The sequence below is a fragment of the Zootoca vivipara genome, chromosome 14 (genome assembly GCF_963506605.1).
Source record: "Zootoca vivipara chromosome 14, rZooViv1.1, whole genome shotgun sequence".
Lineage (NCBI taxonomy): Eukaryota > Metazoa > Chordata > Lepidosauria > Squamata > Lacertidae > Zootoca > Zootoca vivipara.
The window spans coordinates 5,907,748-5,933,929 of NC_083289.1; the positions used below are offsets into that span (position 1 = coordinate 5,907,748).

The 26,182-nt window shown below is 45.4% G+C and overlaps 1 protein-coding gene across 1 annotated transcript; it reads right to left on the minus strand.

Moving 5' to 3' along the window:
* Nucleotides 1-1,721: 1,721 nt before the first annotated feature.
* FAM81A (family with sequence similarity 81 member A) lies at nt 1,722-24,913 on the minus strand. Its single transcript, XM_035132252.2, has 8 exons — nt 24,852-24,913; nt 22,122-22,395; nt 20,453-20,571; nt 10,991-11,120; nt 6,647-6,753; nt 5,770-5,905; nt 4,083-4,278; nt 1,722-1,828 (listed from the first exon to the last, which is right to left on the minus strand). Exons 1-8 carry the CDS (start codon nt 24,896-24,898, stop codon nt 1,722-1,724), a joined length of 1,116 nt encoding a protein of 371 aa, XP_034988143.1. The 5' UTR covers nt 24,899-24,913.
* Nucleotides 24,914-26,182: the final 1,269 nt, after the last annotated feature.

Sequence of the window (26,182 nt, forward strand, 5' to 3'; positions counted from 1 at the left end):
TAGCAGCAGAGCACCTGCTTTGCATGCAGGAGGTCTCGGGTCCAATGGAGGTCCTCGTGGCATCGCCAGTTGGACTGAAAGGGACTCCCTGCCTGAAACCCCCGGAAAGTCGCTGCCTATCATCCTATTAAGGGATACTTTTTCTAATCAAAGAGGCTTCTGGGAATTGGCCCTGGCGTCTCCTCTGTGGAAAGCAAGTGGCCATGAAGCCTCTGGCAGTGATTGGATGAGGTAGCCTACCACGACAGAGGGGCCTGGCAGGAGGATGGCAAAGACCTGAGCAGTTCAGCCAGGGAGAAGGCAAGAGCTCTGAAGGCAGGAATAAGAGTCTGAGGGAGCCAGGAGGAAGGCATAAGACACAAGAAGATACAAGAGTTGCAAGAGAGAGTGGCCTGGAAGGGGAGGGGAAAATTAAGGATCCCGGGAACAGTCAGGGCTTATCCACGCTTACCTTTTGCTCTGCCCCTTCTAGGCAGAGGTCAAGGCTTTAACGCTCCCTGTCCAAGTGTTTTGTTCTTGTTTTGCCTTGAGCTTTCCCCATGAAAACCTGCTGTTTGAAGCTGAATTGGAGCAAATGTCAATTCAGGTTTTCTGTGGATTGAGCTTTAAGAGATTATTTTCATGGGGAAAGCCCCAAAGCTGCAAAACATTTGCAATAATACTGTAACCTTCTCAATACCTTCCTTGCATGGAAAATGGACACAGAGCAGCTTGGGCAATCGCCTCATCACGCCCTGCAAGCTGAGGTGGCCTCTCTTTCCCCCCAAGAACCGCCTATAGAAGGCTGGCCAAGAACTATCCTTTCCAGAGGCAAGGAGAGATCTCAGATTCAAAAAGCTTTCTTTCCCTGTAGCTTGTCTCTTTTACTTGTACATGGTTTTAACTAATACTTATTGTTTTAACATTTTTATGTAAAGCCGCTTTCTGAGGTTTGCCGAGCAGCGGTACGTAACTAAAGAGATGGGCCCCCTACTCCCAGCAGCCAGCATGGCCAGTGATCAGGGATTGGGGGGGGCATTGGAGTCCCACAACATCTGGAAGGACACCACAGGTTTCCCATCCCTGTCTTAAATAAATAAATTAAACAAGGCAGGGTATACATCTGTGCAACCAACGGAGGAGCGTAACATGCAATAGAGCATCAGCCCTTCAGCAGCAGGCTGTGTTGCAAACACCTGTTCTGGCCAGCTGACTGATTATGGATGTTCTCTGGTGGATTTTTGTTCTTGATTTTAGTGGAATATAGATTAGCACTTTTATGCCTCACAACAGAAACCAATGATGGCAACACAGATTTAAACCCAATTCAGTCCCATGGTGGTGAATGAAACTTGATTGAATTGACCTGAATTGCTTTTAAGTGCCCTGAAGACTGGAGATCTTGCATCCTTCGGCATGTTGGAATACATGGCTCTGCTCAAGCATTTGGAGTCCCTGACAAAAATCTGTGACCCAAGTTATGTGAGATAACTCTTCTGGAGTCAATGGGGCTTAGATCTGGAGTTACAGGGCAGTGGTCCTCACAGGTCTTCCGTAAAAAGTATTTTTTGATAGCAATGCTGTCTTTTTACTATTTACAGTAATCATACAGCTCCACACGATCGGGAGCACATAGCTCTGTCCATGCATCAGATTTATATCGCAGCTTGGATCAATAACATTATAGGCAGACCAGATCCATTTTTATTCCAGCTGCTCAGGTGAGCTGCATTCAGATGCCTTTACTTCATTTGCTGAATCTGCTTCTGCAGCTCTTCCTTATCCAGTTTCATTTTGGTTTCAAGAACTTGCCGCAGGGATCCAATGCTCTCATAGATGGTCGCAAATCCTAAACGGGAAGAATTGAAATGACATTTGCTATCTTTTTTATTTTGAAACAAACTATGCTGACACTAAAAGCAAGTCTCATCTTCAGTTTATCTTTCTCAATCAATCATTTTATTGTATATAGCCAAAGGCCTTTACAATGTGCAGCAGGGGATAAGATCAAGGCTGAAATCACGCAACATGACCTATAAAAGTTGAAACATGAAAATTTTCAGTTTGAGGTTTTAAAATTAGGAATCATTCACATATCTAGAACTTATTAGCTGCCAGAGTAAACTTAGCTACCGGATGAGCAATCTTGATATCTGTATCGGCTAGGAGCTCAACTGTCATCTCCTGGGGGGATTGCCCTGAGAAACAGTCAAGAACCAATGATAAAAAACATTATATGGGCATTGAATTTAAAGGGCAAAGCAGCAGGAAATGTGCGACACCCCCAGCTTGATTGTATCCATATATGCACCTGTGTTCCATATGGGGAATTCCCAGGTATCTCCCCTCTAAATACTCTGAGGGCATCTGTTGGAACCTTAGTTCAACAAACGCCCTACACAGCTGCGGGAAAGTCAGTGTCTCAAGGTAATGGGGCCTTGAGTGGTTGATCTTGATTTGGGGGCACCAAATAGAATAACGGGCAACCATTATGGATGGTCTATCTTGGTTGGCATCCTGAGCAAATATCAAATTTCTTAGGTCACATGGACTGAGGACTAAATATTTATCCACTAGGTGTACCCGGCCCCGCGTTGCTGTGGCTCAGTCAGGGTCCCTGTTTCCCAGGAGAGAGGGATGACATAATGACACCCCTCTCTCTGTTGCCCCCGGCGCGTGGCATCATCTTCCCCCCACGTTACATGACCCTCCACCCCAATCCCTCTCTCCCCCTTGTATATCGTATGCACATTTTGGGAAGGGCCTGGGTGGTTCCCCCGGGGGATCCTGGTGGGCGAGGGGGCAGGCAGTCCAGGTGTAGTCCCTTATCGAAGGCGGACATACTGAGGGTGGGGGGGAGAGGAGAGGCGGTGGCGGCGAAGGGACAGGATCCAGCCCCCGGTCTCCCAAAAGGAGTCGCCTACTGTATGTACATTTTGGGGAGGGGGTGGTTGATTCCCCTGGCAGATTCTGGCAGCCGAGGGGGCAGTCAGTCAGCTGCAGGTCCTTATTGAAGGCGGACATGCCGAGGGTGGCGGGGAAAGCCGAGGTGCTGGCGACAAAGGGAGAGGATCGAACCCTTGCTCTCCCAGAAGTAGCTGCCGGCCATCCACTCCTAGTACCTTTACGTGGGCGCACCGGAAGGACGCCACTGCGTACCCCAAGGCATCCTGGGAGTAAAGAACTTTACCATAGGGTGTGTTGCTTTGACGTCCAATAGATGGCGCTGCATTTCCAAAAAACCATATTTTTACCTGTCACAGGTGTTACATCTATATAATCTAATAATCTACAAACACTCCCATATTCGATTGGAACGTTGTGTCGAAATTTCAAAACAATCGGTCAAGAACTTTCGGAGATTTTTGATTTTGTACAAACAGACATTTACTTTTATATATATATAGATTTGTAGATTGTAAGCCCTAAGCTTATTAACACTTTTGCACCCAGCCACCTGTTCTTAGTTGCTCTAACTAACAGAGCTTGGTAAGGATATGGTCCTCAAAGGCATTAAGTCTGCACCAGATAGGTTTGATCTATTCTGGCTGTCATTGAGGGGAGACCCAATTGGGCTCTGGGGTGAGTTGCCAGCGTCGCTGGTGGAAGCCCCAATATCTGCCTCATGAATTTATTTTGTTGGGCTTCTAGTTCTGATTTGATACTGCTTCCCCAAATCTTAGCCCCATAAAGCATTTGTGCAATGATCTTTGACATATAGATCTTGATGGCTGGATTAATTGCCCCACTTTCGTTGTGGAGGAACCTGTCCAGTAGAGTGGGCAGATAATAGCTTGATTGCATCCAGACAGGGTTTCCATGAAAGCTTTTCATCAATAAGTAATCCCAATTTATTTATCAGCATGAAAGGTTTTTTAAGAAAAAGGCCGCCTAACAGGGCTGGTGGAAATTTTAATTTATATATTTATTTGGACACCTTAACCGTAGCCCCGATAGTCGCTCTTTCTCCAATGCTGAGTTGGCCCCATTAGTCTGCTATAGAAACGTTCACTTCTTTACTTCCAATAAAGTGCCCCTGTTGTCATTTTTGAGTGGGAGCCACAATGCTGGCCAGGTTATTACATCAATAAACGCATTCTTACCAGCATTAACCTCGGCTTTCACTTCTTTTATATCTTCATTAATATCCATCTGAAGCTTGCTGAGCTGGATGTTGATTCTGTCTTCCGTCTTCTTTGCTCCGTGTTCTTCTGTGGTGATCTTTTGCCCGTCTTCCATTTTATTAAGTTTCCCTTGGATCTCGCTGAATTGCATCTCTAAGGCGCTGCTGTCCATTTCCTGGGATCAGTCAAACAATTTAAGACTTGCAATGATAAGATAAAACTGCCACATGGTTAATTTCTAGGCTAAGTCATTCAGGAAGACCCCACATGAACCAAGGCCTGTGGTCTGCAAGGGTTTTTTTCTTTTTTGCAGGATTTCCCTGGCACAAATAAAGGTGAGATGGCTTGCCTCAGGAGGCACTAAGGCATCACAGCAGGAGGCACTAAGGCATCACAGCAGGAGGCTGAAACTCAGTTCAAATATAATGGGGAACTGGCTCGCTCTTATGAGAATAAATCTGCTCAAATCTCAGGCTTACATGCTCTTTTCATTCTCCTTGGAAAATGGAAGCTTCAGATTTGGTTTAGGATGAGATGGTTTAGGGACCCAGGTGGCGCTGTGGTTAAACCACTGAGCCTAGGGCTTGCTGATCAGAAGGTCGGCGGTTCGAATCCCTGTGACGGGGTGAGCTCCCGTTGCTCGGTCCCAGCTCCTGCCCACCTAGCAGTTCGAAAGCACATCCAAGTGCAAGTAGATAAATAGGAACCGCTACAGCGGGAAGGTAAACGGCGTTTCCATGTGCTGCTCTGGTTTGCCAGAAGCGGCTTTGTCATGCTGGCCACATGACCTGGAAGCTATACGCCGGCTCCCTCGGCCAATAATGCGAGATGAGCGCGCAACCCCAGAGTCGGTCACGACTGGACCTAATGGTCAGGGGTTCCTTTACCTTTACCTTTACCTTTACCTATAGTTTTCTATTACATCTGAAATCAGGGAACTGTGTTTTTTTTCTAATTATGCTTAGTTAAAAGAAACTAGGATCAAATATGTATGGTGAGGGGCCTCAGAACCATTCTATAGAGGGCATAGGAAGATTTGGGGAGGTGTTGAAGTAACAATACATTTCCAGAGCCCATAGCACTGGTGTGGCTAAGCGATTTTAGGCCTTGGACTCAGTGGTCCCCTTTAGGCACAATGTATATTTATTAAGTTGTAAAGTTTTACATTCTTAATATATTGGAGCAGAAAACAAAAAAACAGTTGGCAACTCTGATCTTTTTATAAAAAGAATACTCTACAGAAGTAGTTTCTCAATTTAAACTCACAACTCAAAAGTCTACATTACATCTGCAGGAAGAGAGTGGAGTTTGCTTTTGCTAATTAAAATGAACATCTGTAACCATGCACATCCCCGGCTGGCTACCCACTAACTCTAAAATGTTTTAATAATTCAGAGGAAAGCAAGGATATAATAGTGACCAGCATCGGCCCCCGGTGGACCCAGTTGCTGATGGTGAGTCTGTTTGCTGCTGCCTCCTGGGTGGTTATTTGGGGGGCCCCTGGGCTGAGTGGCCCTGGATATCAGGCATGAGGTCCAGCCCTAATTGCACCATAGCAAGATCTAGAAGGGGGGGTTGTGAAGGTCTTTCCAGGTGTGTTTGTGTGGGTGGGTGGCCAGGATTGTAAAATTACTTTTCAGGAGCTTTTGGAAGACAGGAAACGTACACTTTTTTCCTTAATGGCCAGGGACAGTTGATCAATCTTCTGCAGAAACTCTTTCTCAAACCGGTCATGCTCCTGTTCCATCCAGCTTCGTGCAGATGAGATCTGGTTACTGAGGTAATCAATGGCATCCTGTAATCTAGGGGAATAAAATGAATTAAGAGAAAATATTTTTTAAACATAACCTCTGAATGAATTTGGCAGAACTGAACTGAATTTCCTTGCAAATATTCAAATTTATATTGTTCTAGTGTGGCTTTTTGTAAAAGGAAAAAGTGTAAAATACCAAATGTTGGCAAATTAATCAGTTAGTGATTTAAAATCTGAGACAATGTTAATGTTTAATTACACAGTACATCATAAATGAATTTTAAAACAATAATTTTGGATTCATAAGAGACTCTGACCTGAGGAAAATGAGCTTATGTTGAAACATGCAAGGTTAAAGAGGCAAGAACTACCCCATTGCTTCCTTATAGCTCAGCATTCCACTTTCATTTGTGGTCAGCAGTGAACAGTAGCCTGGGGAATATGGAGATCACACAGAAGCAGCCCTCCTCTCCACTGTTGTTCATCCCCTGACATCTGGTACTTAGAACTACACTGCCTTTTAACAAAGAGGCTCCATTTATTTAACTAACAGACTTTAATAGGCTTATCCCCAATTAAGTTGTCCAATTTTTTAAAAAAGGTTTTGTAGCGTGAAACCTTTTTCCTGATTGATTTTTTTCCCATTATGCAAATATAGATAATTGTGGTTTGCAAACAAGCCTTTTATTTTAGTTCTCAGAAGGTTGCTTACCCAAAAGTCTTCTGTGGTTTCACACCAAACTTTTACAAACTTAGAAAACTGGATTTTGAAATATATGGTGACACTCACTTTGTGTCCAGAAGGTGGAGCTGTTGGTTGCTCTCTTTATAGGTGAGCTTCAGTTTGGCTTCCTGTTGCATGATTGATTGTTCTATTCTGCTTAAAAGGTGTGAAATCTGAAAGGGAGGAAAGAACATTTCTTCCGCTACCTGTTTACTTAATCATGGTTTCGAAGGATAAAACACCTCTGCAAATGAGTGAAAACTGATAAACTGATAAAATTGAAAGTAGCTGAAACTTAAAACAGCTCCTTTCATTTTGCTTTTATGAAACTCCTCAACATCCTTCAGGAAAACAAAAGGCCACCCAGTGAATGAGAACCATCCTGTAACAGTGATCCACAGTGAGAGATTCCTCCCCCCCCCCAAAGAATAGAGACCCTTTGGATGGAGATGATCTTCCATCTTGGCCCTTTCTCCAAGGGAGGGGACACCTGTGCTTATACCTTTGGTTGCCTGGAATGAAAACCACCTGAATGATCACGCAGAAAGTGGCTGTTTTGGAGGCTAAACAGATGTCTTGCCTATGAAGGCTTAAGTTTGGATTTTGTCACTGTTGTGAGCTTTTGCTAGGGACTAGCAGAAGCACTGTACTGTATAGAAAAACACCCAGCAGAAGCTGGGGCAAGAGGAGAGGGAAGCACTGACCACCCACACATTCCTAGCTAGAGAGAGAGAGGAGAGATCAGAAATAGACATCGCAGATGCCTGTTCCCAAAGCCAGGTAACCAACCATGGGGTTATATATAGATATAGATATATGTATACATTCACTTACGCTGATTGCATTTGCTTGCACACTGGGGACTTTAAGTGCTCATGAGGTGTTGCTTTGTTGCAGACTTGCAGTCAGCAGAATTAAAGCTCTCATTCCACGCAGCACTTAAGAGTGTGTGCTCCCTTATCCAGCGGTACCCTTACCCACAACTAAGATGTTTTTGTAATGTTTATTCCAAAGTACATCAAGGTCAGCAAAGGTCCCTTCCAGTGTTGATTAAACGTTTCCTGCTTGCAGGACCCTTGTCCCCTTTCACGGCCCCTAGTAGGGAATCACTCCCTCTAAAAGCAAGGTGAGGAGGCTGAGTACTGAAACGACTGGAGTTGAGACAGGTCCACTGAGACACAAGAGCTTGGCATAAACCCTGATATTTGCAGTAGTTGTTTTTTTAAAAAAGTTTTAAAGAAAAAACGAAGCCCTCCCCACCTGCCACTGCCTAAAACACTCCAGCTGAATGTGGACCAAGCATGTTCATCTGTCAACGGTGAATATCAGAAAAGGAAGATGGAAAGGAGGGAGGGTCAGGAGGGCGGAATGGAATGGTCCTCTAGGGGAGAGCCTGGCTGGCAGGCAGGACCACTCCTGAGAGGATATAAAGAATGTACTGTAACATTTTGTTTCAGGTTCCACTTGTTACTCGTGAGGAGCCTGTTACTTGCTCCTTGATGAGCCTCTCTGAATTTCTCTTTCATGTTGTACATCCTTGTTTCTCCACTGGGGTGGTGGTTGGGGGGGTTAATTATTAGTTTCTTCTCATTCTTCTTCTTTTTAACAAATAGCAATATATATATACAGAAAACAGCAAGATAAAATGGGCTGACTGGCTTCCATGTAAAAATGGAGTGAACCAAGGATGACAATCCCAAACTAAACTGCTGGTGCAGGGAGCAACTGAAAATTCATCTCAAGCTCCGTGAAACCAGTAGCACTAAACTGCCTCAATCCAGATAATGTGTACTTATTTATATATTCTGCCTTTGAGGGCAAAGGTAGCCTTCCAGGGTAGCCTGCAACAAGCAATAGAAAAAGCAGTGAAACAATAACAATTTTATTTATTAAAAAAATATCTCCAGCCACACTTTTTGGCCACACTCAAAAGGTAGCAAAAAGGAACATATCTGGTTGATTTCATTGCAGCCTCCCACAGCTTCTCCCACACCTGGGTGGTGTGTTTAGTACCACAGTGTAAGTGTGATGGGAGGTTGTTTGGAATTTCAGGAGCAAAAGAGATCCACCATCCCTGCTGCTGAACCTCAAGACTGCACAGCATTTGGAAGATGAAAACTAAAATGGGTCAACTGGGGGCTAATTTCCCAGTTTAGAATCTGAATAGCCAGGCATAGCCAGCCTGCTGGATTTAGGATGACCACCTTCTTCCCCTACTGAGGAAAACCACAGATGTCTAAATACAGTACAGATGTTTTGGATGTCATGGGATCGTTTTTCCACTGTGACTAATAGACCGAAAGCGCTGCAGAGTAATGCAGGCTGGGTATGTTGGGGGGGGGGGGAGAGATGATGACTTTACATATTTTTATGGAACAAATTTCCTTGCAAATGACTTTCCAGATTGTGAGTGGGCCTTGGCAAGGCAGGATAAAAAACACGAGCTTTCTTCAAGAAGACAGATGGGTCAGAAGACATTTCCAGGACCTGTTTGCAGTTTTCCCAAAGGCATCCGGCAGAACGCAGTGGGGGAGAAATGCAGGATTGTGGTGCATAGAACTCTAGATAGAGTTGGGAGTTATTTCATCTACGGTAGTTCATCTAGTCCATTGGTCTTCAGCTGGTATGTCCAGACCCACTGGTGGGCTGTGGCCTGATCCAAGGTGGGTTGCATCAGGGGCAACACCACCATGCAAATATATGGCAAAAGATTAACAAAATGGGTCCCCAATTGCACATTTGGGTTAAAGGTGGATCCTGGGTCTGAGAAGGTAGGAGATTGCTGATCCACCTCGGCTAATACAGGAGAGCCGCTGCTACAGCATGCCTGGCAGGTGGCTCATTTACATTTTCTGTTTGTGACATTTTCTCCCTGCTGCCTTCCAATCCCAAAAGAATTCCCCAACCCAGGTGGTTTCGAACAGATTTCAAAGGATATAAGGCAGTTAATAAAAATTACGAAACAAGGCAAAAGCATCAGAACGGCATAACCTCAACAACTACAGATAGGTAGCCGTAAACTCAGCTCAACAACTACATTAGCCCACATCTACAAACAACATGAGAGTCATCTGCCACAAAGACTTTCACGAGCTGTCACCTTCGAAAGGTGAGCAGTGATGAAGCCAGGTGGGCCTCCAGCAGAGGGCATTGTAGAATTCTATTGGCATTGTGTGCATCTTTGTGGGCTGCCTCAAACAGAATGCCAGTACTGTAAAGCCAAAACGAGCTCCCACCTTCCAGCAGGTGTACAGTCTGGATTTGGGTTTCCCCTGGAGGACCTGAGGTGTTTTGTAACATTTGGTTCATATTCACATATACCAGCAGAGCATAAGTGGAGGGAAAACAGGTGGCACTCCTAGAAAGCAACAGATCCACTAACCCAAATCAGATTCCAGGAGAGAAGCCTCTCAGCTTCAAGGTGTTTTCAGCTGTCTCACAGCTCTCTTTGCCTCTCACTCTCCATTGCCAACCCTTTTGCACATACACTGTTGGCATCAGGCTCTGTCCCCCACAACCCCTTAGCTGGAGGTGGAGGGTGTCACCTACACCAAGCTGTGGCAGCACTCTCTTTTCAAAACACTCAACAGAGATTGCCACCTCTCAAAAGACCCTCCCTGGACAATCAGATCCCACCTTTGTCAGTTATTGCTCTTCTAAATGGTCAAAGCACATCTCTTGTTTACATAGAATTGTCACAGACTCTTGTCTTTTGCATTTCATGGCCATCTGGGTGTGTGTGTGTGTGTGTGTGTGTGTGGTTCATATGTAGCAATAAGCCAAATCATGGCTTAGTGTGGGTGTGTGGACCCAGACAGATCACAGCCACTTTGCTCATCTTCTGGTCCTGCTGCTGCTGAACAGCTGGCTGCACTAAACTATGGCTTGGCTTAGCATGCTTGTCAGCTCCTGAGCTCATGGTTTGTCTCACTCCAGTTTGCTTTCCATCCTTGGTGTTAGTCCTGCCCCTGTGGCCCGAGAGAGAACAAATGCCTGCTCCATCTTTTGTGTGAGAGACATCCCATCAGATAGCTAAAAACTGCCCTACCCATCTCCCCTTCAACTGTTCTTCTCCAGGCTAACCAGGCCCATATTTTTCAGCCATTCCTTATAGGACTTGGTTTCCATCCTGATCACCCTTCTCTGGACACATTCCCATTGGTCTACACTCTTCTTAAATGTAGTACCCAGAATGGAATAAAGAGTAAATGTGACTTTTCAAGATCTGGACACTATGCTCTCCTTCATGGAGCTGAGGGTTGTGTTCACCTTTTCAGGCTGCCCTATGCTGAGAATTATTTTAGGACTGGGAAATATTCCAGTTTTCCTTGATATTCATAACTGAAAAGCAGATACATCTGATACAGTAACTAAGAATTATGTGGGATCCATTGTTTTTTCATATCTTACCTGTATTTCTGCTTCTTTTATCTTAGACTCCAATATCAACTTGGTCGCCTGCTGATCTTTGCTTAGGTTCTGTAGTCTTTCATAGGTAACTTTGTGTTCAGCAGACAATCTGGCTAGCCCAGTATCACACCTATTCAGGAACAACAGGGATTATTTGGAGTTGTCATAGGCACTTTTTCTCTTGCCTCCCGGCAGCTTATTCCAAAAATACTCACCTTACCTGCCATACTATCACAGACTAGAATGTCATTTAATTGTTGATAATTTTATTACCGTGCTCTTTAAAAAAGAAGAAGTTTGAATTCGGACACACTTCTGGCACATGGGGGTTTTCAAACTCGCACTCTGAACCTATGCCAACTTACTCATAAGAAAAGCAGAAGGTTTGGCAGTAGAGTCAGAGCATTGGTCCATCTTGCTTGGTGTTGTCTATGACTGCAGCAATTAGGGGCTGCTCTACCCAAAAAACCAATACAGAATGGAAATGTATAGGGGAATACATGAAAAATATGGTGTTAATGCAGAACTTCTAATGGGCAATTGTTAAGTTATGTAAGGATAAAAGAAGCAATCGCAATTCACTAGACATTATAGAAATAAGCTCTTATGACATTACTGTATACTAAAGCAACTAGAAACAATTTAGTGACAGTAAGATCTCACACAGGTGAAGGGAAGCAATGGGGAGGAGGGGAGGGATAGATAGTATTTAAGAAATAAAATAACATATGCGAGAGAAAAGGATGTAATAGATTCTTACAGAATAGCAACACAATGTAACTAGAACAGAAGCTAAATGAGGAAGTGAATGTATTTTTATTAATGTATTTATTATTATTATTCCTTATTGGAAGAAGGTTATGTTGACTTAGTTTCTCTTTTGTCTTTTTCTCCCCCCCCCCCTTTATAATGTGTTGCTTGTATATGGTGTATGTGCAGAATAAATAATAATAAAAATAGTTTGGTGTTGTCTACAGTGACTAGCAGCAGCTCTCCAGGATTTCAGGCAGGAGGTTTCCCTCAGCCCCACCTGGAGATGGAACCTGGGACCTTCTGTATGCAAAAGAGGTGCTCTGCCATTGAACCCAGCCACAAAGGTGTCAGAGCTGATTCAGTGTTGATCCTCTGTGCAGTGTCCACATAGAGCCAAACTATTTTGAAAATGGGTTCTCATGTGAATCCCCTAGAGCCCGGGTCTCCACTTCCTTTTGATCCTGCAACTTCTCCACATGTGTAATCACCTCCTCATTCACTGATCTCCCTACCTGGCCTGTTCCTGTTCATAATACCAACGGCTGTTCTCTTCTGGCACAACTGTGTCACAGTTGGCAGCCACTGGCTTAGTTACGCTCACATCAGAGAGAGGTGCTGGACAAAATTGTATCTGGTAACTGAGTTGTATAACAAACATGGGGAATGGATTTCCATGTACACAATTAACAGTTGTTGAATATAGAAACTGCTAAGATAATAGACCTAGCTCCTGTGTTTTATATAAAACTAGCTGGCCCTGCCAGGCCCTGTAGGCCCTAAATGGTCCCTCAGAGTCCCCCTTCAGACCCCCCTGTAGGCCCTAAATGGTCCCTCAGAGTCCCCCTTCAGATCCCCCTGTAGGGGAGTCTGAAGGGGGACTCTGAAGACCCCTTTCACAGACAAAACCACAGGGGGGCCTACAGGGGGGTCTGAAGAAAGACTCTGAGGGCCCATTTCACAGACTAAGCCACAGCAACGCGTGGCAGGGCCAGCTAGTTAATGATAAAAATGATAAATTGGTGATAAAGCTCATATACAACAGTGGACACAAACCTCCACTATAATATGATATAATGTAATACAGATATGGATAACAACCAATAAACAACTGAAGACCCGTGTATCAATTAAAATGCATCATGATACTAAATTTAAGTTTTATTGAAGTTGAACAACCAATATGAAGGCTATCTAAAACAGAAATAACAGTCCATGAAAACTGTAACATAAATAATAGTCCAGTATAAGTTATATGAATTCCGCATATGTGAAGTCAGGTGACATGTCTGATGCATCAAATAAAGCTGATGTACAGATTCCATGTGGCAGCAAATTTAATAGGGTGAAAATTCCAGAATACTGTATGTTTTCATTTTTGTGTTTCCTCAGAAACTACTGTGATGGATGGCAGCCAAGCTTGACTCTTACCAAGAGATTCCTAGTTGCACAACAATACAAAAATCCATAGGTAACATAAAATGGTAAGCCCTCATGGCAGATGTTCTGGGCTACAAATCCCATCAGCCTCAGCCAGCAAGGTTATATGATACTGGGACTGATGGAAGCTGTGATCCAAAACTTTTGGAGGACATCAGTTCAAGGAAGGCTTCTGTTCAAGAAACATCCAAATCTGTCTAGTAAAAAGTGGACTTGGGGTACACAGTCCCTCTTTTGAACTGGCTTTTGCTGCCTGCATAAAAGCTACCAGCTCTCCCCAACTTTCAGGAAAAAATGGTTCCTGAAAAGCTTTCTCTGCCTGCTACCCAGAAATAAACCCCATGTATGCTCCAGATATATCCAGATACAGAGGGGACACAGGTGGTGCTGTGGTCTAAACCACTGAGCTTAAGGCTTGCTGATCAGAAGGTTGGTGGTTTGAATCCCTGTGATGGGGTGAGCTCCGGTTGCTCGGTCCCTGCTCCTGCCAACCTAGCAGTTTGAAAGCATGTCAACGTGCAAGTATATAAATAGGTATTGCCCCAGTGGGAAGGTAAACGGTGTTTCCGTGTGCTGCTCTGGTTTCGCCAGAAGCGGCTTAGTCATGCTGGCCACATGACCCGGAAAAACTGTCTGCGGACAAACGTCGGTTCCCTTGGCCAGTAAAGCGAGATGAGCACCGCAACCCCAGAGTCATTTGCAACTGGACTTAACTGTCAGGGGTCCTTTACCTTTACCTTTATGCTCCAGATAAGCATGCTAGTATAGTGCGGTATACAAATTTGATAGCTAGATAGCTAGATAATTGTCTGGCTTTAGCAATCAACACCTTTCTTACACACACTCTTTTGCCTAGCATAATCCTCTCCTCTGTGTGGCATCCTCTATAGGCCAATGGCCCATCTAGTCCAGCATTCAGTTCTCACAGTGGATAGAGAAGTGTCTGTGGGATGCTGACAAGCTGGACATGAACACAAGAGCACTCTCTCCTCCTGTGGCTTCCAGAAACTAGTACTGTATTAAGATGCCTGCAAATGACTAGCCTGCTAGTGTTCCCTCTACTAGCTTAATTTGTTGCACTGGGAGGGGGGGCCTACTAGGGAAGATCTGTCATTACACCCTCTCTTATCCCAAGAGCGAGGGAAGAGGAAATACTGGTAGAATCCCAGACTTAACTGCAGCTCTGTGCCCTAGTGTTAACTTTCCTGCCCTTCACACTTCCATTTGTCTAGGCACAGGTTGGCAGTAAACAACAAGTTTTCCCTATGAAAGCAGTAGGACAAAATAAAACCTATTGGACTCGTGCCTAGGAATCGCAGCACAAACGGAAGTGTAGATGCGCCTTAGGTGCTGCTGAATCAGCAGCTGATGCCGCTCTCGGTTCTTCCCCTCCTCCCCGCAGAAAACCTGCTTCCCAGAAGGGCTAAAGGTAATGGTCCAGTCGTGACCGACTCTGGGGTTGCGGCGCTCATCTCGCATTATTGGCCAAGGGAGCCGGCGTACAGCTTCCAGGTCATGTGACCAGCATGACAAAGCCGCTTCTGGCGAACTAGAGCACGGCACGGAAACGTACCTTCCCGCTGTAGCGGTTCCTATTTATCTACTTGCATTTTGACGTGCTTTCGAACTGCTGGGTTGGCAGGAGCTGGGACCAAGCAACGGGAGCTCACCCCGTCGCAGGGATTCGAACCGCCAACCTTCTGATCGGCAAGCCCTAGGCTGAGTGGTTTAACCCACAGCGCCACCTGCGTCTGTCACCTAAATGCAGTTCTAATTTCACCACGGCAGCGTCAACATAGCGCATGCACGGAGAAATGGGCTAAGCCCACACACCATTGTGGTATTTGAGATGGGCTAAGCCCACACACCATTGTGGTATTTGAGATGTTAGGATTTCTGCTCCAGGAAATAACTTTTTCCAACGAATAGGTTTTTTCCCCCAGGAAAGCCGAATAAGAAATATATTTTTTGGCATAGGCTAACTTGAAATGAGGTCATTTCTAAAACATAATGCAGTATTCAAATTAGGAAGAATAAAAAACTTTCCCCCATTTTCTTTAGTTGGAAAAGGGTCAAGTGTTAACATGTGCTACGCAATATACTTCACAACTGATTTTTATTTTTTTTTAGTTACCTGATTTTTTCCATGGGCACAGCAGTCAGCAAATCAAAACAGTTAAGTGTGTTGGCTTATAATCTCATGCATTCTTACTAGGAAATAAGTCCTACGGAACTCAGTAGGACTTGCTTATGAGGAGGCGTGTATCGGATTGCACTGTGTGCAAAGTCTTAGGCAATATGAAAGGTTGAATTACAATAAATCAAAAGATTCAGTGGAATGTGGGCTGAATTAAGATAGCTTTTTTGAGAATGGCCCCTGTTAATAATGTAACTACACCTTCTGTACTTTTGCCATAATAAATTTGTGAGCATCCACAGACTAGCATGGCTACTGTCATCCTAAACACACTTAGCCCTACAGAGCACAGTGGAGCTTACTTCTGAGTAAACAGATGTAGGATTGTGCTACACATGTTAAGATTTGCCTGTTCTAATGTGATTTATTTATTTTTACTCAAGCACTTTTTAACACCTCCTGTTTTGGATATGTTTCCCAACATCTGACTTGGACTCATAGAAAGAAATCAGTTTGCAAACCTCTGAAAGGATCTGGATTTGAAAAGCAGCAGCAGCAGCAGCAGCAAGCGGGCTCACCAACACAAAAGCAATCGGAAAGAGCTGGTTTTTGTGCTAGATAGTATAATCTTGACAAACCAGAGTGAGTGTCTAAAATAAACTGTAAAATTATGGCACAGTGCTGTCTTCCAGATCTCAAAGAGGTAAAGGGAGGATTTCTTCCACTGTGTAGCTGAAAAGCCTTTTTAAAATCGCTGACAGTTCTAAGAAGCGGCTGCATAATGTGAAAAAACTCACTGTTCTATTACTTCTGCCAAAGCTGTGCCAAACAACACGCCTTGCGCTCTGTGAGGAAGGCACAGAAAAGATGTTTTGAAGTAAGGTGGGCCCTCCCTGGCCTCCATCGCAGCATGATGTTCCTCTTTGAACAGCCTGTTCCAGTGCAACAGAGGATGGTCAGTGTGACCCTCCAGAGTTCCTGACACAGCTTTGAAAGGGGGTTAGTCAGATTTGCAGAGGATTAGTCAGTCCATCCTTGGCTAGTAATGAGAGCTGCATGAAACTTCCACATTCAGAGGCAGTCTAACATTCAGAGCCAGTTATGGGGGATAGAAAGCAATAGCAGGGAGAATGCGACCTCCCTCTGCCCACAGCTCAGCTGTTACACACACCAGTGTCAGTGTCAGGACATACTGCAAGAGCAACTAAAGTGGCAAATGAGATGTGGCTCAACATCCTCTACTAAGCTGCAGATTCAGGAGCTAAGAACCCTTCACCTGTGGGGCATGCAAGCTAAAAAGCCTCTCACAGGGCTTTGCAGGGTGTGCTGTGCAATGTGAGAACTGTGTTGTTGGGACGTTGGATCCTGAACTATGTTCCTCAGGTCTTACACTGCCATTATTCTGAGCAACAAAACATCCTGAGAGCGGTAACATGGCTAGCCTTTGGTCATGTTCACACAACACTGTAAGCTGTAAACCGTGCCCATTTGATTTCCTCCTGGCTTGTGCTGAGAATAAACAAACCATTATCCCTGGCTTGGTTCTTACACCCCAGCCTTGACAGAGTACTCTGAGGAAGCTCTACAGAGACTCATCTCCATGGAGTTTGACCTTATCATCAGCTGGATGAAGACTAACACCTTGGGTCAGAATGTCCCAGTGGTGCAGTGTTCCCTGCCTGCACCCGGGGCATACGCATGCAGGGGCCAGCACACCATGGGCGGCGGGGGGGAGGGCACACCGCCAGAGCAACCCCTACCCACTGCTGTAAAGTGGGGTACATTCACGTTGCCCCACAAGCTCAGTGTTACTTTGCAAGATTTGCAAAAATGATGCAGGGTGCCCCAAGTAGGTGTGCACCCTGGCCCCTGCAAGCTCAGCGCTGCTTTTGTGAGCGGCATTGGGCTCGCAGGGGCCAGGGTGCATGCCTGTTGCGTCCTTGTCAGCTGCCCTCAGGATGCAACAGCTCACAACGGGGCAGGGCACTGTGATGCCCCCCCCAAATTGCACTCAGGGTGATGGCCCCCCTCAGCCCCTCTCCACACCATGCCACTGAGCACTCCACACAAATCAGCATTGGTTACCACATTCTTTAGGTGGTAGATGATTTTGTCTACTTGAGCTCCACCATAACCAGCAACCTCTCAATTGACAATTGACAAAAGAGTACTGGTAAGTATGTGAGAATGTGAAGCTAACAACCAATACCAAGATGAAGATCTACCAGGTTTGTGTGTTGAACACATTGCTTTATGGAAGCGAGTTGTGGGTAACTTACAACACTCAGGAGTGATGCCTAAACACTTTCCACATGTGCTTGCGTCAGGAAGATTTTGGGCATCAAATGCCAGGACAGAGTCTCAAACAAAGATGTGCTCTCTCAAGCCCACATTCCCAGCATGTTCACACTCCTGTCTCAGCAACATCTACCCTGACTTGGTCACGTCCACGGACTTGAAGATGGCAGGATCCCCAAGGATGTGCTCTATGGGGAGCTGGCTTCAAGTACCAGGCCCACTGGCAGACCAATTCTGCAGTACAAAGATGTCTACAAATGTGACATGAAGGCTGGCAACATTAATTGTGCCATGTGGGAATCCCTCGCAGATAACCACAGCACCTGGAGATAATCAGTCTGATTGTGTATCCACAGCAGTGACCAAAAGAAGAATGACCCCGGGAGGAGCACAGAAAGAAAAAAATGCCATCGTGCATCTGCATCAGCACAACTGGATGCCTTCAACTGCCCCAGCAGCAACAAAACATGTCTCTCCTATATTGGTCTCTACAGCCACAGCAGGTGCTATAACTCTCCAATGGTTTGACTTCACCCCCCCAAAGGCACACTCTTCCACTGTCTTCCGAGACAGATGGGTGCCAACAACAACACATTATAAATGAGCAGACGCAACAACTGTGTCACAGGGAAACACAGAAAAAGCAAGAGTGGAATGGAAGGAGAAATCATAGCTAAATGTTTCGGATCCCTCAGCAAAAAGAAATAGACTGGTGGTGGTGGCTCATAGGTTGAATGGAGTCCACCAAGACTCTCTATCAAACTCCCAGGACTTTCTCCAGGCCACAATCCACGTCAATCCTGCTTCACACTCTGCTTAATTGCCCTTGCCAAGCTAGACTATGTCCTTACATTTTAATAATGCCTCTTGTGCCCTGGATGGAGGATGGAGATGGGGGGGCACTAAGTCCCTGAAAGAGCTGTTTCCATTCAGAGTAGACCAGCCTTCCCCTAACATCTGGTGCCCTACAAATGTTGCTGGGCTCCCAATGCCACCAGTCCCAGCCAGCATGGCCACTGGTCAGGGATGATGGGGGTATCTGGAGCATGCCAGGTCAGAGAAAGCTGGAGTAAGCAATTCTGGGGTAGACTGACATGTGGCCTGGCTTAAGTCTATTAATGCAACTTCATGTATGTTACCACATGTGTCATTAGGGACCGTTGGGGCTGAAAAATGATCTGCCAAGGAGCTATGATCCCTCCCCATAGGAGGTCCCAGGCTCAGTCCCTGGAATCTCCAGGTAGAAGGATCAAGTAGCAGGTGAATGGAGGAGGCAATGCAGGGCTGGATGGACAAATAGCCCATCCTGTTGTAAGACATTTCTGCATTCTCAAGAATGCATGTGTATGCATATAATGTACATGTCAAGTAGTAATTTAACTGGTGATTGAACCAGCCTGCCGTCTTAGGAAATACAGTCAAAATTATAGGAATAAACATGGAATGGATGAATCTGCCAATTTTGGTTCCCCCTCATTGTTCCAATCTCAAATTTGGTTTAATGCACCTAGCCCATCATTTGCAATTAAAAAAGAAAGTCCTCCCAAACAGTTGTCAGTATTTTAGTGACTATTTAGCCTAACGTTTTCATTTAGGATGCAATTTTGCCCAACACACACATTTTTGCAAACAATTTTCCTTAATAGAATGCATGTTTTGTGTTGTTTTCACAAATTTATGTGTTTTCTGCACACTTTCCCCTAGCATGTTCAGAGATGTGCCTTGCTTTGTGTATTGCTTTCAGTAAGGGCAACTTTAGAAGGTTCACATAGAAAGTTTTGCAACCATAATCAAATCTCTCTCTCTGCCCCATCCTTGTTATAAACAGATCTGAAACTGCCCTTGAGCAAGGCAGTGGCAAGCCAGTGAATGGCTCAGACCCCCCCAAGTGGGTGTGATTTTGGTCCACAACCGTTTTCTCACATAATCTTCTACAAAGAAGGATAATCTGCCATGCTGCAAGATACCCCAAGTTCTACCACCAAAGGGCAGCAGCCTGCTTTTTCTGACTCACAACAATGCACATCCCTGATCACTGGCACAATTACACCTACAATTTTTCAAAGAATATGATGACACCTACAAGGAAGAAAACAACAACTAGCTTTCAGAAACACCTGACAGTTTAATGTGCAGAAGCAGTAGGCTTCAGTGTGCTATTTTTGCTTTCCTTGTGTGGGAGAACAAATGATCAACAAATTGTCATGGACAGGGAATTTTGCCGATTGCTCCCTTCAGCTGGTCTTCAGCTGCTGAGCTGTGACCCAAAGGCAGTCATTCCCCATCAGTATTGCTACCATTTTCTCTTTGTCTTCTTTAAAGTGGGGAAGGCAAAAAGATAGTGGAGAGAAAACGAGAAACAGACCTCCACTAGAGACTTTGCCTGAGTCATTGCTTTGAAAATACTGATCTTTTACATGTGAAGAACTGAATGTTTTAGGCTGGGATGAAGTCTTTGCAAAACACCTTGTTGATTACTATTGGTGTTGTGCGTGACTGGAGAGGAACCATAACACAGTATGTAGAATATGCAGCAGCCTACCCCAACCTGGGGCCCTCCAGATATTTTGGACCAAAACTCCCATCAGCGTAGTCCAAAATGTTTGGAGGTCCTCAGGCTGGGTAAGGCTGATCTACAGATTATATTCAGTCCCAAAGCATACAAAGCTTTGCAGAAGCAGCTGCTTCTCTGCTTTGCTTCAGTGCCAGGGAATGTTGTCCACTCTCTCACTGCTGTGGGTGCAAGTATGGCTGATTCTGCCTGCCCACCTCCCCCCAAAAAACCCAGAAATCTGCTTTAGCTGCTAGAGAAATAACAACAACAAAGAAAAAATTACCTTGCAACCCGACCTCTGAGATCTCCCAGACCAGATAACTGACGCATCTCCAGGCTCTTCAGTGTCGAATTCGTCCCGTAACTGAGGTTATCCCTGACACGGATCTGTTCCTGTAGAGCCTATAATTGCAGAGGAGTGAAATGGGCAACTCCCCTCTTAAGTGTGTGGTGCAGAGAGGCTGATGGAGCGTGTCAACTGGCCAGAGTCCTTCACACATGCTCCAGTTACCCCGGGGTTTGACTGCAGGACCCGTAATCCCCATGCACATTCATGCATCTACCCAAATCTTATCATAGACCATGCTGGCTGGGGCTGATGGGAACTGTAGTCCAAAAACCACTGAAGGGCACCAGGGTTAGATGGAAGGCATGGAGAATGGATCTATCACTGGCAGTTTTGTTCACATTCAGACACACTCTGCTGCTACATACCAACTGTGAGAGGAGGGTGCTCCCTTCATGCTGAGATTGTGGGCTACCCAGAGATATCTGGTTGGCCCCTCTGGCAAGGAAGATGCCACAGAGAGAGGCCTTTAGTATACCTAAGCAGGACTCTGTGCTGACTGTGTATACATATTGTTGACACATGAAAGACACACATGATCAAGCCCATCAACCTGGCTTGTGAAAGAACCACACACACACACACAAAAATCCCTCCCATTATTTGCCCATATACCACAGCCAGTTAGGGTTGCTTCACTGACAAGTGGTGTGTGTGTGTGTGTGTGTGTGTGTGTGTGTGCGTGTCTCTTTGTGATTTTGGGTGAAAAACCAGAAGGTGGTAATTATGCATCTCAGATATTTTGATTAATTAAAAACAAGTAGACTGCAATGTACCTTAGTGGGGATGGTAATTATCCCAGACTAATTAACACTGTGTGTAAATGTGTGATCTTATGTGTGTGGTACTCATTTGCTCTCAAATAGAACTGTAAAGAATTTGTCCCAATTCTTCCTGTAAATAAGCCTGCACCTTAGCCTAACGGCAGGTACATGAAACAATTGCATGTTTCTTCTCTGTGTATGTTCTATGTGCATAACAGGAGCCCCCCTGGATCAGGCCAATGCCAATGGCCCATCTAATCCAGCATCCTGTTCTCACAGAGGCCAACCAGATGCCTATTATGGGATGCCCACAAGCAAGTCCTGAGTGCAACAGCAGTGCTCTCCCCACCTCTGCATCAGTCTCTACTTTCCTCTGTGCAGAAATTGAGACTGTAGGTTCTTTGGCAGCAGTGAACTGTCTATTTGTACACTATAAAACACTAGGCACGTGGATGGCACTATACAAGCAATAAATCCAACATTTGCTTTCTCTTGATTAAAAAGGAAACATGAAGAAGGGCTGCAGATTCTTAGGTTTGAACCACTCATGTGGTGTAACTCTTAGTGTTGGATAATGACCTGTAAGGCCTGGGTTCAAATTTCCATGAAGCTCACAGGGTGACAATGAGCTAATCACTGTCTTTCTGTCTAGCCTATCTCACAGGGCTGTTGTGAGGATAAAAATGGGGAGGGGAGAACCATCTATACCACGCTGAGCTCCTTGGAGGAAAAGGTGGTATATAAACGTAATAAATTTAAAAAATAAAAATAAACCATGCACCTTCAGAAATTTTAAAATGTAAAGACTGCGTACACCATACCACCGGAGAATTACCACTGACCTCAATGTCCCGGTTCAGCTGCCTGACGATGGCTGTGATGTTGCGGATGTGCTCCTCCAAGAGCTGCCTGGCCAGCCGGTCCCCTCCGCCTTTGTTCTGCATCCTATGCAGCGTGCAAACAATGTCCTCCTTGATGCGAAAAGCGTGTTCCACAAGGGCAGCTGTCGTCTTCTCATGGCTGAGAATCCTGTCTTCTAGCTGGTCCACGAGTCTTGCTGACCCAAGAGGAATGGCCGTCAGAGCTTGGCTGTGGAGGGGGATGTTCCGGATTCGTCTAAAAGAAGGAAGTGATGGAGATGCTTGGTTTTATGGAGCAAGTGCTCATCCAACACCCTGCTTATTTCTACAATATCTTATCCTCCCCCTCCTCCAAGGAGGTCAATAAAGCACCTTCTGCCATTTCATTGTCACAATGACACTATGCGGCAGGCCAGCCTGAGAGACAGTGACTGGTCTAGGGTCACCCAGTGAACACAGAGTGAGCGAGGATTTGAACCTGGCTCTTGCCATACTTAGTGCAGCACTCTAACCACTACACTACACTGCTGAAGCCATTATAATTAACTGTTTGTTGTGCACCAGAATCAGCCAGGATATGCATTGGTCTGTGTATTGTGCAGCATTGTTGTGAGCCATGAGAGGAGCAGGATTATGCTCCCAAGGACCAGGAGGGATCCATCCACACACCTGGTAGTGAATCAGTTTCCCCTCATCTGGACTGGTGAAAACTGATTTTTGGGTCAGGCTCAGATCTTCACCTCAGCAAGAGCCAAATTCTGGCCTTTTCTCTGTGGTTTTTAGTCTCTCCAAGCATCAGTGCTTGTTCCTCTTCTGTCTCCAGGTGTGCCAGCCAGTTGTAAGAACCTAATAAGAGCCTACTGGGTCTGGCAGAAAGTGGCCCATGTAGTCCAGGACCCTGTTCTCACAGTGACCAATCAGATGCTTCTGGGAAAGTCACAAGGACCTGACCACACGAGCACCAGCCCCTCCCATGGTTTCCAGCAACTGGATTCAGAAGCACAACTGCCTCTGAAGCAGAGTATAACCATGATGGCTAGTAGCCATTAATAGCTTTCTCCAACATGAATTTGTCTAATCCTCTATTATACACACCTATCTTACTTGCCTTTCTCTAAACCACCCCCCCCAAAAAAATACTGCAACCTTTCCTCATATGGAAGTTGTTCTATCCCCTTGATGATTTTGGCTGCTTTTCTCCCATGTTTCCTATCCACTTGTTCTGCGGCCAAATGCATCCTTGGCCTAGTCCTCCTTTGAATACACCTCTGTGCTCAGATATTGGACTGCTACCGATTCCACTGCCAGATGGGCACTGGCGCTTTTGTGGCTCTTAGGAAGGGTCCTGCCAAGTCAGAGACAAGATTAGGGCAGGGCGATATCTGGTTTTCAACATCGTGATACATCACCAGCTAAACATTGTGATATATCACGATGTCTGAAATAAGGATGGCGCTATGTAGAGACATTGGCTGGCAGCACAGTTTTCCTCACATTGTGATTCCTGCATAACACACACACACCATGATTTGCGATGTATTGCCAGGTGAAAAATTATGAAACTGATATCATGATATGGACTTCAAACCGGTTTTGGATGATATATCAATATATGGCCCAGCCCTAACCAAGATCCATTGAACCCAGCATCCTCCTTCCCACATCAGCCAATCAGACATTATCAGGAAGAAGCCTACAAAGAGAGCTGGAAGGCAAGAGGCCCCCTCTCATGGCTGCTCCCTAGCAATGGGCAAAAGTATTTGGGTCCAAACAGGCAAATCCTTTTTTGACTCCTCTCACATTCAGCTGAGCCAAACCTGAAAATGCACCATAGTGGGGAAACATGAACCCTGTGTGTTTCCTGACATGCACTGAACCTGGGACATTCTACAAGCAAAGCACCAGTTCTTTTGCCCCTGAGATTTGTCCTGACCCTGTAAGAGCTCCATGGAAGGATAGACATAGAGTAATAAATGGGCCTTCCTCACCAAATCTTAAAAATCTTAAAAAGCAGAGACATCACCTTGCCGACAAAGGTTTGTATAGTTAAAGCTATAGTTTTCCCAGTAGTGATGTATGGAAGTGAGAGCTGGACCATAAAGAAGGCTGATCGCCAAAGAATTGATGCTTTTGAATTATGGTGCTGGAGGAGACTCTTGAGAGTCCCATGGACTGCAAGAAGATCAAACCTATCCATTCTTAAGGAAATCAGCTCTGAGTGTTCACTGGAAGGACAGATCCTGAAGCTGAGGCTTCAATACTTTGGCCACCTCATGAGAAGAGAATACTCCCTAGAAAAGACCCTGATGTTGGGAAAGATTGAGGGCGCAAGGAGAAGGGGACGACAGAGGACGAGATGGTTGGACAGTGTTCTCGAAGCTACCAACATGAGTCTGACCAAACTGCGGGAGGGAGTGGAAGACAGGAGTGCCTGGCATGCTCTGGTCCCTGGGGTCATGAAGAGTCGGACACGAGTAAACAACTGAACAACAACAACATCACCACCAAATGTTGTTTGACCTCCAACTCCCATCATTCCCAGCAAGTACATTCAATGGTTGGCAGTGATGCAAACTGGAGTCCAGCAACATATGGAGGGGGCTACTGGGTCTGGGAAGCCTTCAATAAATAAATATTTCAAATCACACACACACACCCCACACACCCTTTGCCACCTCATTGAAGCCAGTTCCCTCACATGCCTCAGGATACCTTTCAGTTGGGCCAAGTGTGGAGAATATCGGGCTTCGCTGTGCCATCCTCTCTTTCCAAGAATTTATGCCTGTTGGGGAAACAGCAACACAACATGACTGAAGCAGTTAAATTCATCTGTTTATAGCTGGCACTGAACAGCCACTTTATGCCAGCAATGCCACCGTTGGAGGGCACTTTTGGAATCTGCACAGCCAAGACAGCACAAAACTTTCCCATGGAGAAGGCAGTGGCTTGTGGAGACTCCCAGGGTTATCTGCAACATGAGTTGGGCAGAAGCAAAACACATGGGCCAAGACCCCTGGCATAGCACCAAAGAGCCTTGGGGCTACACTATCAGAAACACATGAGGACACTGTTCCCATATTTAACATGCAGGTAAAGCTTACCTGTGTGCAGAGGTCCAAAAGAGGATGTGTTAGGCCCTGGCACTCTGATGGAATACAGGAAGGCCCTCTAACATTGAGTCAGGAGCAGGCCCATGTCCTGATGGGCAGCCCTGGTTCTCTAGTCTAGGATTTTAGTTACCTCACCTTCCCCATCATCACCCAGAGTGGTGAAGAAAACCTTTCCTCCACAAGTGGCCACATTCATACCACACATTTAAGTGCTATGAATACCATTGAAACAGTCATGACTTCCCTCAAAGAATTCTGGGAGCTGTAGTCTGTTAAGAGTGCTGAGAGATGTTAAGAGACCCCTACCCCCCCCAGCTACAATTCTCAGGGTGGTTTAACTGTCAATCTCTCTTCACAGGGAACTCTAGAACTGGAACTCTGTAAAGGAAATATGGGCCTCCTCACAACCCTCAGAACGCTTAACAAACTACAGCTCCCATAATTCTTGTGGGGAAGCCATGTTAATTTATAGCAGTATCATTGTGCTTTAAAGGTATGGTGTGAATTTGGTCAGAGTTGAGGGTCCCAGAAGCAGGGGAGGGGAGGGAGAGAACAGCTCCAGTACTGCTCTACAGCGCTGTGTGATTAAGAAGTTTAAAATAATATATACATTTTAAGCATCCCATCCCTTAGGCTGATGTCAAGCCTTTTGAAGGTGACTTCTGACCCTTTTGTATCTCTTTGGCTTGGGCTGTCTTTCTGGGCGTTACTTTGCACCCCTTTCTCCAGCCCACTGGTCAGCAGCTACTGCCCAGATACCTTCCTGGAAAATGTCCAGATCTTACTCTCCCTCTGATCGACCATAGGTTCCCATTCCAGCCTACTTTCTTTCTGCCTCTCAGCCAACTTTCATGTGACTGTGCAAAAGGAAAGCAAGAAAGAGAAATAAATGGGAGGGGAGCTGATGGAGCAATGGAAGGAGGGGGACCCCTC